General features: G+C 39.8%; 1 protein-coding gene and 1 long non-coding RNA gene across 3 annotated transcripts in view; both read left to right on the forward strand.

The window, feature by feature from the left end:
• Positions 1 to 14,306, forward strand: part of gins4 (GINS complex subunit 4 (Sld5 homolog)) — a 60,246-nt gene that overhangs the window by 19,136 nt on the left and 26,804 nt on the right. The window contains exons 2-3 of one of the 2 annotated variants that reach the window (XM_076270535.1): positions 2,094 to 2,180; positions 9,377 to 9,490. In XM_076270535.1, coding sequence (XP_076126650.1) covers positions 2,094 to 2,180; positions 9,377 to 9,490 — 201 coding nt within the window. The remainder of the gene's footprint in view (positions 1 to 2,093; positions 2,181 to 9,376; positions 9,491 to 14,306) is intronic. The other variant, XM_076270536.1, reaches the window with a different exon arrangement.
• Positions 4,916 to 6,782, forward strand: LOC143106298 (uncharacterized). Its single transcript, XR_012983655.1, has 2 exons — positions 4,916 to 5,097; positions 5,751 to 6,782. It is a non-coding gene; the product is annotated as an uncharacterized LOC143106298 (long non-coding RNA).

Consider the following 14,306-nt stretch of genomic DNA (forward strand, 5'->3'; position numbering starts at 1 on the left):
AGGGCTATTTCTCCTGATTATAATGGTGGGTAAATTATATCTCTGTCATGTAGCATAATCACACAATAAGCCTTTTTGTGCCATAAGGCCATCGAGTATGAAAAAATGGAATGTTCGGCGCGGTCTGCAAAGGGTTAAAAGGCTGCTGATGTGTGGATGCAATTCATAACGTGTTCTACATAATAGTTAAAATAAAGGTTTGTACTTCTCCTTGGGACAAGCACTTTTGAATTTTGGAAAAAACTTTTCCATTTACATCGGGATTTTGCAAACATTCAGTGTCAGAGTCAATAAAATGAGCCCTTCAACGAAATTGACAAGCAGCTGTAAGTAGGCTAAGTATGCTAAATTCGACATCCAAACAGTATTCTAACGTTAGCTTTGAGATACTGCTTGATTGCATAACTTAACTTAGTTTAGTCTCTTCAATGTAGCCTACTATGTTGTGATAAGACCTTAGCAGAGTTAACTTCAATGCAGCAGTTTTGAACAAATTTGCGCAGCATGGTCACGATGCTAAGCGGATTTAATAGAAATTAAGCCAGACGTCTTCTATGCAATGCTTCTATGTGGCAACAACAATCCTTCAACAATCGTGAATATTTTGTTAAATGCACATGCAGAGGAGGGGCAGTGGGCTACGAGAGAGAGCGGGGTGGGGTAAGGAAAGGCTGCGTGCTTAAAATGCGCAGCTCAGTGGCAATGCAAGGATTTGATCTTGTATTTAATGTCAATTAAATTAAACATATAATATTGATCTGTGGAGGCCTATTTTGATTTCATGGCGCCCCGCCACAGATTAGTCAATGTATGGGAAACACTGATAAATCTTTTCTATTCTTTCCTCTTCATTCCATGTATTGCGACTCTTGCTGGTAACTTAGTTAACTTATCCAGCAAACTATTAAAAATTCTCGACTGTTACAAAACAGTCCTCCGAACTGCAACTCTCGCTTGCCCTCAAACTAGTCCATCTTCTGGTTTCCGGTTTGGCGCGCTCAGCTGAAAAAAATAGAGTGGTGCGCTACCGTGCGCTACCGGCCAAAATCCTGGCGCGCCAGAGAGATCTACGTCATTTTGACGTCACATTGTCGCGCTACCGGACGGGAGTGGCGAGTATGTAAGACGCATTAAGCTGCACCCGCAGTATGACATATCCAGGTGTCCCTCTTTGAAACGTTGAAACGTGTCCAGTTAGCTATCGGAACACATATTACCGTCACGTATGTCCAACCTGTGTATCTGTCAACCAAGGCGGCGGATTCCTAAAGAAACGCAACCACCCACACCATTAGTAAATTAGCTATGTAGCCTACCAAAAATAAATTTTACCGAATAAATTTCGAATAAACTCGAATAGCTGTAAACAGTGTTGTAAGGCTGCGTGTACAAATCCGTTTGGAGCTGCAAGTTACTGTTCACTGGTAACTTGCAGCTAGCTCGGCTGGCGGCACTGTCTTCATTACGTTATGAAGTTTGGCACAATACATTCTCACTCAGGATAGGGATCAATAATACTTTCCATTACGCTACCTTAGAATAATAAGGTTCTATCTGACATTTTTGTCAAAATGGAGTTATTTACATATTTTTATTCTTTGAAAGTTTCTTAAGTTCAGATGAAGTGTTTCTTAAAGTTCTGTACATATTTGGACTTTATATCAAAAAGAACTTGTTCAATTTACCATGTAACTCTATGGAATTCTAAAACTTTGAAGCTCAATATCTCAGAACTACTCAAAACGCAGATAGAACCTTATTATTCTAGGGTAGCGATTTTATCCCAAAGATTTAGTATACATCTCTTCTATGATTTATTTCGATTTTATAATGTTGACAATTACATAATCATTGAAAAAAAAAAAAACATAGATAGTTCTAACATGAAATAAACGTTTTCCCTTCTTTTTTAAATCAACCTTCCGCGCCTCCCCTCAAATCATTTGGCGCCCCCAAGGGGAGGCGCGCCTCACAGTTTGGGAACCTCTGATCTAGGGAACTTTAAACTGCAACACTTTCCTAACCAAAAGACACCATTTTAAGAATGTGATTGATAACCATGTATATTTATGAGTGATTTCCATTTGTCATAGGCCTGGCTCAATGAGAAGTTTTCCCCTGAACTGCTGGAGCACAAGAGCGAAATTGTGGAGTGCGTCATGGAGCAAATTGTGCACATGGTGAGAAGAAAATAGTCAAATACATACAGTATCTCACAAAAGTGAGTACACCCCTCACATTTCAGCAAATATCTTTTCATGGGACAACACTGAAGAAATTACACTTTCATACAATGTAAAGTAGTGAGTGTACAGCTTGCATAACAGAGTAAATTTGATGTCCCCTCAAAATAACTCAGCACACAGCCATTAATGTTAATGACAATTTTTATTGGCAAAAACTGGTGATTAGATGCCATGTCTGCCATTTATTTGATAATGTGTGTGTCTGAGTCTGACGGGGGTAGGAGAGAGACAGAGAGAAAGGAGAGAGAAGGTTTAGACCAGGGGTGCCCAAATTCATTCCCGCCAAAAATGAATCTGGGTGGAGGGCAACGGGCCAAATTGTTCAAGTTGTGGACCATTAAGTTGAAATATATTGTTTATTTGTTCAAAATGAACATTCTATAAAAGGTAGACTATTTTTTAAGAAATAGGAACACTATTCCTTAGTGTGCTTGTCTTTGTGCTGTGTTTGTCATTAGCAACCTACATCTGTCCTGCTCTGAAAAAAAAGTTCAGTTTTTCTGGTAATGAACAAAATATTAATACAAATATAGCTGCAAGCAGCAATGTGGGGGCCAAGCATGCGCTATAGCAGGAATGGAGTTGCCATGGCATGAGCAAGCACTCACAGCAAGTTTGGTTGCAATTGGATAAAGAATGGCTGAGAAATAAGCTCATTTACTTTGTTATAGTGCCCCTAGACGCGCAAATTACACCAATGTCCTTGTGCGTTCTCAGAATCAGCTACCATGTCCCTGGACTTTATACACCAAAGAGTTGCTGAGATGTGAGTTCAATTTGTCTATTACAGCACCCCTACAGGCAAAATGAGATCACTTTCCTTGCATGTCCTCACAATCAGCTACTTTGTCTCTGTATTAAGTTTGGACTTCACACATCAAAGCGTTGCTGAGATACAAGCTCACTTCCTGTATTGCAGCGCCCCCTATAGAGGCCAAATGATGCCAATTTCCTATTGCGTCATCACAATCAGATACCAAGTCCCTGTACCAAGTAGGGATGTAACGGTATGAAAATTTAACCTCACGGTTATAGTGACCAAAATGATCACGGTTTTCGGTATTATCACGGTATTTCTAAAAGTGTGTTCAATATTTTCAGAAAGCACTGATAGGCCTACACAACCTAAAATAGGTTCAGAAAGTGTCCCGTTAACTTTTTTTCTTCATGTTTAATTGGCTATGTGCTTATAGCATAACTTAGAGTTTGCTATTTCTGTTATTTGGATGCAATGAGTGAGACCAAAGTAAGAGTTCAAAATAAAACTTTAGGCTACTGTATTCTCCTGATAACGTGGACGCGAACATAAAAAGACGCAGAGTGGCTGATACAGTGCACATTTTGTGGTGAAAAAGTTCCGCCTTTTAAAATCAGGTGTAGCCTAATCTGAATCGTAGTTAAAACCATCAATTAGACAACAGAATCAGTAGGGTACCAGTTTTGTTCCATTGTACCAGGCCTACTGTATGTCAAAAGCAGGCTCGGATAAAGCTGGGAAGGATTAAACACACGGTTTTCACACCGCGGTAATCAACAGTGATAATCATGATGTTTAAAATGAAAACGGTAACTATTATCGGCAACATTTTTGTTGCGGTTTACCATTATACCGGTAATCGTTACATCCCTAGTACCAAGTTTGGACTTCATACATCAAAGCGTTGCTGAGATACGAGTTCACTTCCTGTAGTGCAGCGCCCCCTATAGAGGCCAAATGATGCCAATTTCCTAGGGCGTCATCATAATCAGGTAACATGTCCTTATACCAAGTTTGGACTTTGTACATCAAAGTGTTGCTGAGATACAAGCTCACTTCCTGTAGTGCAGCGCCCCCTATAGAGGCCAAATGATGCCAATTTCCTAGTGCATCCTCACAATCAGATACCAAGTCCCTGTACCAAGTTTGGACTTCATACATTAAAGCGTAGCCGATATGTTAGCCCACTTCCTGTTAGGCGGCATCGTCGCCATGTGTGATTGGCTGTCACGGGCAAATAAACTTTCAAAAATGAAATTCAAAAATCTGACAAGTATCGTTTGTGCGGCTCGGTCTGAAGATCCTCTCCGCCTAGTTCTGTGAAAATCGGATGAAATTTGTAACCGCTGAAACTTTTCGTAGAGTTTGGACTAAATCCAATTTGGCGGAGGTCCAATATGGCAGAAAGTGACGGGATAGGGGTCAATGAACTCGGGATGGTCCAAGGATTCAGACGCTACCTCAATTATGAAAATCAGACAAAAGAGTCAAGGATCACACACATGAACGCATGTCCAGCATTGAACTGGTGGTGGCGCTAGAGTGTTCAATGTATATGCATAAATAATTGCTGTGAGTGATTGGGACAGTGTCTTGACTAATGGTGTTGAGTTTTGTTATGTTAACTCAAAGCGTCACAGAGACGTTAGTCCACTTCCTGTTTGGCGGCTTCATCACCATATTTGATTGGCTGTCACGGGCAAACAAAAATGAAATTGAAAAATCTGACAAGTATCGTTTGTGCGGCTCGGGCAGAAGATCATCTCTGCCAAGTTCCGTGAAAATCGGATGGAATTTGTGAACGCTGAAACATTTTGTAGAGTTTGGACTAAATCCAATATGGTGGAGGTCCAATATGGCGGAAAGTGACGTAATTCGCCTTATTCACCTCGAACGTTCCACCGAGCCTGAGGGGTACACTTACCACTTCCGGGATTTCTCACAACGCGATTTCTCACACTGCTGTGTTCCCCAATGCACTTCATCACACAGGAAAAAATCAGAGTACAAACGTTTCACCGTTTCCCCAAAGATCAGGGACTACATCGACAATGGATAATAAACATCAGAAGGGATCCTGGTCGTAATTTTAAGGTAAGTTTTATTATATGTCTGGTGCTGTAAGGCTGAGCCGTCTCCATAACTAGCTTGTATCGCTATCGCTAGAACTAGCAAGTTTTAATAGATAGATTAAGGCAGAGAGACAGGTTGAAATGTACAGCCTAGTCCAAAATTAGTAGTAGCCTATGTTAATAAAATCTACCACCACCTTGTTAGCTTCTAGGCACAAGCTAACCTAGGGAACACATCACATGAGTTTTCCTAGCTAGGAGGAGGATGTACAGGAGTCACATTGAGTCTGATCAATAAAATTATACATGTATAAATGCTTATATGATTACATTTTATTTGCTGATACAGATAAACACATACACAAGTGTGCTCGGAGCATTGCCTCCCAGACTGCCTTGTGAAAAGCAAGACTGGCATGACCAAGTTGAAACAGGGAGCCGTGCCAACTGTGTTTACATTGAGTTCTGTCAGACCAGAGAGGAGTGTTGTTTAGATGAATTAAGTTACTAGTTTGTAATGCATTCATTAACTGTGTAGTGACAGTATTTCTCTGTTGATGATTTCCAGTAATGTTTCCACGGATCTCGATGATCGACATGGTGTAATTGGTTACATGAATTGAGCATGAATATCCTTGTAAAAGACACATCAATATGTTTCTCTTATACTTCCAGTGAAGACACCCCCTCCGCACCCAGACCATGATGAGCTGCACTGCCTCCCTCACTTCAAGATCAACTTGAGGAAGCCCGCAAGACCATCGGTGATCAAGAACTTTTCATTTTAGAGCTTCAACAAAAACAGTTTTTGATTTCAAATTTTCAAGGTGACTATAAACAGATTTCATTTTATACAGGGTTCCCAGATTATGATACATTTAAAGCTGTTTATGGCCCAGAAACCTACTACAGAAAATATGGTGGGATCATTATTGTTGATCTTTATGAATCTATACAAAACCTTTACCATCATTATTGTTCATCTTTATGAATCTATACACATACTTTACCATCATTATTGTTCATCTTTATGAATCTATACAAAACCTTAACCAATATTATTGTTCATCTTTATGAAGCTATACAAAACCTTAACCACCATTATTGTTCATCTTTATGAATACAAAACCTTAATCAATATTATTGTTCATCTTTACAAATCTATACAATATGCAAACTTGTATTGTTACCATAGCACCTTATCATGGTCAATGTATCACAGGATCAGTCCCTGTCAGAACCTTATCACTTCTCTTGCTCTTTACTTTTACATACCTGAGTGATTTGATTCTTTACGTGTATGTGTGTGTATGTATAAGCTACTGGATGTCTATCTATCTAAAGAATAAAGTACAATTGTATTACACATGGATGATGTCCTTTATAACTTTATAATTTAATATACCGGAACCAGAACAGGCCGGAACATCAGAAAACATTAAAAAAAAACATTGATAGGCACACTGGTCTAGGTTTGTAAAGGTAACTTTGTACATAGAAGTTGATATGGGGAATAATGTAAAAAGGCCTGCCTGTATACTGTAAGCATGGAAAAGGAACCAGATCAGAAAACAGGCCGTTCAAAAAACATTGATAGGCACAATGGTCTAGGTTTGTAAAGGTAACTTTGTACATAGAAGTTGGTATGGGGAATAATGTAAAAAGGCCTGCCTGTATACTGTAAGCATGGAAAAGGAACCAGATCAGTTAAAAAAACATTGATGGGCACAATGGTCTAGGTTTGTAAAGGTAACTTTGTACATAGAAGTCATAGAAGTAGTTGCACTGCGTCTCCCTTATCAATGGCTGCTCAAGTGACAGCTCCACCTGAAAAGATAATCAAACTTTAGACACTTGACACTTCAGAGTTGATATTAACAAATATATGGCATATACATATGTGTGTGTGTGTGTGTATGTATATATATATATGTATGTGTGTATATATATATATATATATATATATATATACACGCACGCACGCACATACACTGAGTGTGCAGTGAATTAGGTACATCTGAAATGATCTGCCATGAAAATATTACAGCTACATGCTGGTAGTGGTAGGTTGTTTACAGCTGTGATACTTGCGAACACAACTTGAAAGATACCTAATATCTTGGACACTCATTGTACAAAAGTCAGGGTTGTGGAAAAGCTCATATTAAGATTGAACAGTATGGATTCCATCCTATGTCAATTTTAAACAGACAAGTGATTTGTAAACTAATTACATTTTGAAGAACCTTCCTCAACCCTGGCTACACTGCTCCAAGAACTGAGCAACTCTTATCTTAACATGAATGTTAATACTTACCTTACCTTATCTCATTACCTGATAGTTATACTAAGCAATAGCAACATGTTTATGCATTGTTACTTTACTGTACACATTTAATTAACTGTATTTTATACCATTTGTACCACTTTGTATTATACCATTTTGCAATAAAAATTCCCCCCCAAATAAAATAATAGTTTGACCCAAAAAAAAAAAATATATATATATATAGCAACATGCACCTAGCCCTGTCTGGCTTTGCTAATTTGAAACAAAATAATATTTGAGTAGATATCAATGAGACTTATGTGATACATCAACTACAGATATAATGTTAATAAGATAAAATAGACATGTTATTTTCAGTCAGACAGGTACATTGTTGATATAAACTCATAATGAACATTAAACAGCAAGCTGGTTTAACTGTGGCACTGCTATGCGAACTGAGCAGTTTATCCACTTAGCTGCTATAGCACTATGCTACCTGTAAGCTATGTTGTAAGGTGCCTCATTTTCAGCACCGAGGGAAAATACCTAGCTGCTAGCCCTCACAAATATGTGTGATGGGCTCCTATTAACTGTCGATTAAAGACATGTTAAGTGTTAAATAAAATCTAACACAGTACAGACAGTCAACAACTCCATATCACAGCTAAGCTTACTACCCCCAGCTGCTACAAGCTAGCAGAAATTGAGTCAAATTAGCGTCCATTCTTACCTTCAATGTCGTGGATAAAAACCTCGATCCAGTTACTGTATCCCTTCATTAACACAGCAGTCGGTACTGGCCCACTGCTCCACATTTTGTATCGTTAATTCGGGCAGACAGGAAAGATTGGTGGTCCATTCTGGAGTTCCCATTGCTGGTGCTGCTGGATCGTATGCATCGGAGTCAAACTTCCGGGTTTGTGTACCCCTCAACGGCGTTCAAATTTTCAAAATGGCCGCCAGGTGAATAAGGCGAATAGGAGTCATTGAACTTAGGTCGGTCCAGGGATTCCAACAGTGCCTGATTTTGTGAAAATCGGATGCACCGTTCAATGGTCACATGCGTTAATGCAATCCAGTTTTGACCCATTGGTGGCGCTAGAGTGTTGGGCATAGAGTTCTGTAAATTGGTGAGAGTGATCATGGGACAGTGCTGGATCAGTCGGCCGAATTTCATAACTTTAGACCCAGCGGTTCAATTTTCGGCCAGATTTTGACCTGTTGGTGGCGCTAGACGGCTGGGTTTAGAGGTCCGTAAATGAGCGTGAGTGGTCAGTGGAGTGTCCCGAAACTTTCTGCCAAATTAGCGCTTCGGACTTGTAACCGGAGGGTTGCCGGTTCGAACCCCGACCAGTAGGAATGGCTGAAGTGCCCTTGAGCAAGGCACCTAACCCCTCACTGCTCCCCGAGCGCCGCTGTAGCAGGCAGCTCACTGCGTCAGGATTAGTGTGTGCTTCACCTCACTGTGTGTTCACTGTGTGCTGAGTGTGTTTCACTAATTCACGGATTGGGATAAATGCAGAGACCAAATTTCCCTCACAGGATCAAAAGAGTATATACTTATACTTATACTTGTGTCCAGGTAGCGCACTGCGCCACAACGTGTACACCTCCCCCCCCCACCTTAACCAGAGCCACTGTGAAGCCTTTTCAGCAGCTTCCAGGATGTTCTTGATGGCTCTTTGCCTGTGCAGTCTGCAAGTCCCTAAGAGTCCCAGGACCCATTGTAGAAACTGGCCTGCGAAGCCCCTGCAGCTCACTTAAACAGGCTTACAGCGGGCCTTCCACCCGTTCCTCCGACACTCAGCTACCAAATCACCTTGGCCCTCTTCCTTTCCTTGGCTTCCCCCATTCAATGTTCCCAGGGAACAGTTAGTTCAATTAGCACCACCTGCTTCCTTGCTGCGGACATCCCCCGCCCACAGTTTTTGGACTCTGTGTTTACAATTGGATTAAATGGCCTTGGTTTAATTTTACTTAGTGCATGGCGGAAACTTCAATTCCACTTCAATCTGTTTGTGTGATACAGGAAGAAAACCTGCAGCGAGCAAGGAAGGGTGATGTCAAAGCCAACATTCATCGTATGGAGATTGACCGCATCCGGTTTGTCCTTAACAGCTTCCTGCGCTCCCGCTTACAGAAGGTACAGAATGTTTTTGTTTTTGTGTAGAAATCATTAGGACTATTTCATTAAATTTGATTTATGTATTCCTCCATTAACAATATACATTGTGCTTTATAGAGCCCAAGGTATGAATCCATAGCGGCTGGTCTTAAGACTTAAACATACTACTAATAGTGTGTGTGTGTGTGTGTGTGTATGTATGTATGTATGTATATATATATATATATATATATGTGTGTGTGTGTGTGTGTGTGTGTGTGTGTGTGTGTGTGTATATATATTAGGGTGGACACATTTTTTTTTCTAAAATTTCACAACGCACACCCTCTCATTCTAGGAGGTTAGGTGAAAAAGAAATGCAGTTTAAATTTCAGGAAAATCCAACAAGTAGAAGTGGTCCCCCAGAGGCTTCAAAATTCCCAATGTTCACTAAATTAAAGTTTTGGCCGTTTTTGCCAATTCTGTTGTTTTGCGCCTGTTGTTCCTGGTTGAAAAGATTATTAATATTATTCAGTGGCAAGTAATTGACAAATCAAAATTTGAGCCTTTGGGTAATGATGATTCTGGTCCAGGTTGTCTTGGTGATTCTGAGAAGATCGGGCTAGACAACAGACGTCATGTTGTTGTGCAAAGTTTGCAAAAGCATCTGGAGAATGCTCAAGTCCACGAGAAGACTACAGAGAGTTTGCTAGACTAACAATTTGGTTGTTGGGGGGAAATCATTACATCAGATTTCTCTGCACCAGGTACGTACCATCGTGGTCGCTGGATAGCTAAAGGAATTTATTGCCTGAAAATCTTTTGGATTTCGCCACCAATTCAAGCTCAGCAAAGGTGACCTTGATGCCTTGCGGGGCATCTGTGTGTTTGTCTGCACGGTCTATGCATGTTTTTGGTTTGTGGCACCAGTGGCAGAGTCTGCCCCTCTACATGACCTAGCAATGCTTAAAGCTGGCCCACGTGCACCGATTTCAATAGGCCTTAATCGTGCACTCCAACCTCGCTTAGCTGCCTCCTCTGCTATTTCAGTATATTTTGCTCTCTTCAGCTCATTGGCCACTTCCACTCTGTCTTCCCAAGGAACAGTGAGTTCAATGAAGTAAACTATCTTCTCTGAATCCGACCATAGAATTACGTCGGGACGTAGCTTAGTACTCACTATTTTCTGACAAAGGAGTTGATCATTTTTTCCAACCTCTCTACCTTTGACAGAGGAACTTCATAAACTGTCAATGGCCACATTAGCCGAGGCAACAAATGAAACTGCAAACACCACAGCTTGAGCTTACCTGGCAGCCCCGACTTGTCAATTTTTGCAATACCTTGCCTAGTGACCTGTCTCAAGTCTTCAACCTGTGATTTATCACTAAGGCTTGCATCATACCACCTTCCCAGACTCTTCACTGGTTTCTCCAGAACTGTGGGAATCACCTCCTTATTTATAGCAAACTTCTTATCTGTTACCTTCCCTTTAATAATTGAGAGACTCCTAGACTTACTTGGTTTCACCTTCATTCTGGCCCATTGCAGATTACTATTTAACTTACCCAGCAACCTGTTGGTGCATGGAACGGTTGTCGTCAAGGTTGTCATGTCGTCCATGAAAGCCCGAATCGGGGGGAGGCGTGGCCCTCCCTGCAACTTCTCCCCACCCACTACCCATTTTGAGGCCCTAATGATGACCTCCATTGCCATTGTAAAAGCAAGTGGGGAGATGGTACATCCGGCCATGATTCCTATCTCAAGTTGTTGCCAACCTGTGGTGTAATCAGCTGTAGTAAAACATAATTGAATATCCAGAAAGTATGCTTTTACTAGGCTTTTAATGCTACCTGGGATTCTGAAATAATCAAAGGCCTCCCACAACAGACTATGCGGCACAGACCCAAAAGCATTAGCCAAATCCAAGAACACAACGTGCAGGTCTCTCTTCTCACACTTTGCTAATTGAATTTGGTGCCAAATCATGCTGGTATGCTCTAAGCACCCGGAGAAGCCAGGAATTCCAGCTTTTTGCACCGTGGTATCAATTAGTTTATTCCTTTCAAGGTAATTTGTCAGTCTCCGTGCCACCACACTGAAGAAAACCTTCCCTTCAACATTCAGTAGACTAATTGGCCTAAATTGATTAATCTCCACTGCGTCCTTTTCTTTGGGAATAAATATTCCCCCAGCCCTCCGCCAAGCCTTGGGAATACTCTGCTTTTTCCAAACCTTTTTCATTAATTGCCATAAAAATCTTAAAACATCTGGTGCAATCTTCTACAACCGGTAGGGCACTCCATTAGGTCCCGGGGCTGAAGAGGCCCTTGCACGTTTTATTACTTCTTGCACCTCTTTCCACCTTGGTGGACTATCGTCGCATTGGCTACTTAATTCACCAATAGGTGGGATATCAGCAGGAAGTACCATCTCCCTGAACCTCTCCCTATCTTTGTGCACTCCCTCTAAATACTCCTCAAGCTTCTGCTTAGGTTCCAAAAGACTACCACTCTTCTGCATTACGAATAAAGACTTAACAAACTTATATGGGTCTTTATAGAATGCTAGTCGGGCTCGTGATTTCTTCTTCCTATTTTTCCTATATATATAACTGTGTGTGTGTATATATTAGGGCTGTCAATCGATTAAAACAATTAATCTAATTAATTACATACTCTGTGATTAATTAATCTAAATTAATCGCATATATATTTTTTGCTGTGAAAGAATTTTACATATTTAAATTCAAATTAATCATTGAATAATCAGAATTAGTGACATTAAAGTTCAAAAACTCTTTTATTATTATTTTCACTGTTAATAATAATCTATGATATGACCTAATATGCTGAGGAAATAAATTCAAAAGTACTTCGGGAAGAAGTTTTTTTTTTCACATGCAAGGCATTTCAGGCCACAGATATAACCTAGGGGACACAATGAAAATAAATTAACACTCCCCTCAATGTCAACACTTATTTCTTTGCATTGATGTGCGACTATAGAGTTGATGAACTCCGGTAATATGCAAATTCCTTGCTGCAGACATTGCAGAGGACTTTATTTTCAACACTTTATTTTTTATGAACACCATCAGGCCGTTTTTTAAAGAGTAAATGTTCCAATCAATGATCCAGGCAGCACATTTTCTTCTCTCCTTCATTTTACAGTCTAATTTTTACTGACTAGAACGGCTCGGGGTCAAAGGTCATACGGAATCGATTAATCTGCACTAATTTTTTTAATCAGTTATTTTTTCTCAAATTAATTAATCAAAATTAATCAGTTATTTTGACAGCCCTAGTGTATATGTATGTATATGTATGTATATATATATATATATTAGGGGTGTGAATCTCTCATGTAAAAGACGATACGATTCACATCTAGATACATGGGCACGATTCGATACAAGAAAAGATACATGTTCATAAAAAACGATTCAGTACGATTCGATGCGATGCGATTCGATGCAGTTGAAGAATGGAAAGCATTCTGAAAGATTTTTTATATTATAAATTATCATGGTCATGTCAATTAGGCAAAAACAAATGTGTGAATGTGATTATCTTAACTGAGGTTTGTATCATATATTGTATTGAAATTAAAAAAAGAATAGTCTACATTTCAGCCAAACAAAACAGCCAAATACAACATAAAAATACATTTTTATAGACTTTATAGATTTTATAGAGTTATATCTGATTGTTTTCAAGGAGCTGTAGCCTATTGTTGAGGTAAGACAATACCGAAATAAAATAAAACGGTGCTTAAGACAATCTTGGCCTTTTCTCATAGCTAGAACAACATAGGCCTACATATCAATGAACTGGGCCTATTTTGTTCCAAATCTGAGTGAATATGAACAAAATAATAATAATTTGTACATCGTTTTAGCAGCAAGGGCCAAATTATTCTTTAACATTAAGGAAATCCCTTCATCAAACGTAAGGCTACTCTACAGACTATCGTTGCCGTTTAGGAATGCTATAGTAAGTGTTTAATTTCGCGCTGGATTTTGACAAACAAAAGAGTAAAATCTGTCAAACACCGACAGAGTGCGAGTTGTCACGTGCTTAAGTTGCAGTAGATGTATGGGTAATGAAGTCCTTTGTCTACTTTGGGCAATGAGTGTAGCCCAAAACGAACTTCATTACCCACAAATCCATGCCACGTGTAGTTTCAAAACAGGAAGTGGGATGAACGCGCTGCTTCTAACGTAAATCAGAGTCTGAGCGAGCAGAAAAGGTTATGAACCGATTTGTAACAAGTAAATCGATATAACGACCGGTTCATTTCAGTTTTATTCCGATACGGGGCTTCACATATCGATGTAGCCGTATCTTACACGTTAAAAACGGATACCGATACGTATCGGTTAATCTTTACACCCCTAATATATATATATATATGGAACTATTTATTTGTTTCTGATTGGCCGAGAGACGTTCCATGAGTTGGAATATCCCTGGACATTTCAACTCAGACTTTGCACAGCTAATAATAAATTACTCTGCGATACAATGCGAAGATTCAACACCATGTTCTCATCCCAGCTCTCCACTATTTTAAGCAATGGGTTACTCCTTAGCAAACCATAACGAAACAGTGCTTCACCACATCTGTGGATTAAGCCACACAGTCAACTCTAAGTAAGATAAACGAGGATGCTAATTGTTCTCAGCATTGCCAGCATTGTGTATAATATGATTGTCACTTGGAGGAGACTTATAGATAACTACATTAGCATAGTTAGCTAACCGCTGCTAATGTGCTAGCATCGTCACGTCAGAAAAGCATGGGGCTGTCCACTGTAGTGTAACATTTATTCACCATAAATTCATAAAGTTGA

This window comes from Alosa pseudoharengus, unplaced genomic scaffold (assembly GCF_046254945.1).
Source record: "Alosa pseudoharengus isolate Yale_2024_CS ecotype anadromous, Long Island Sound unplaced genomic scaffold, YU_APseudo_1.1 YU_APseudo_1.1_scf_6, whole genome shotgun sequence".
In the NCBI taxonomy this organism is placed as follows: domain Eukaryota; kingdom Metazoa; phylum Chordata; class Actinopteri; order Clupeiformes; family Clupeidae; genus Alosa; species Alosa pseudoharengus.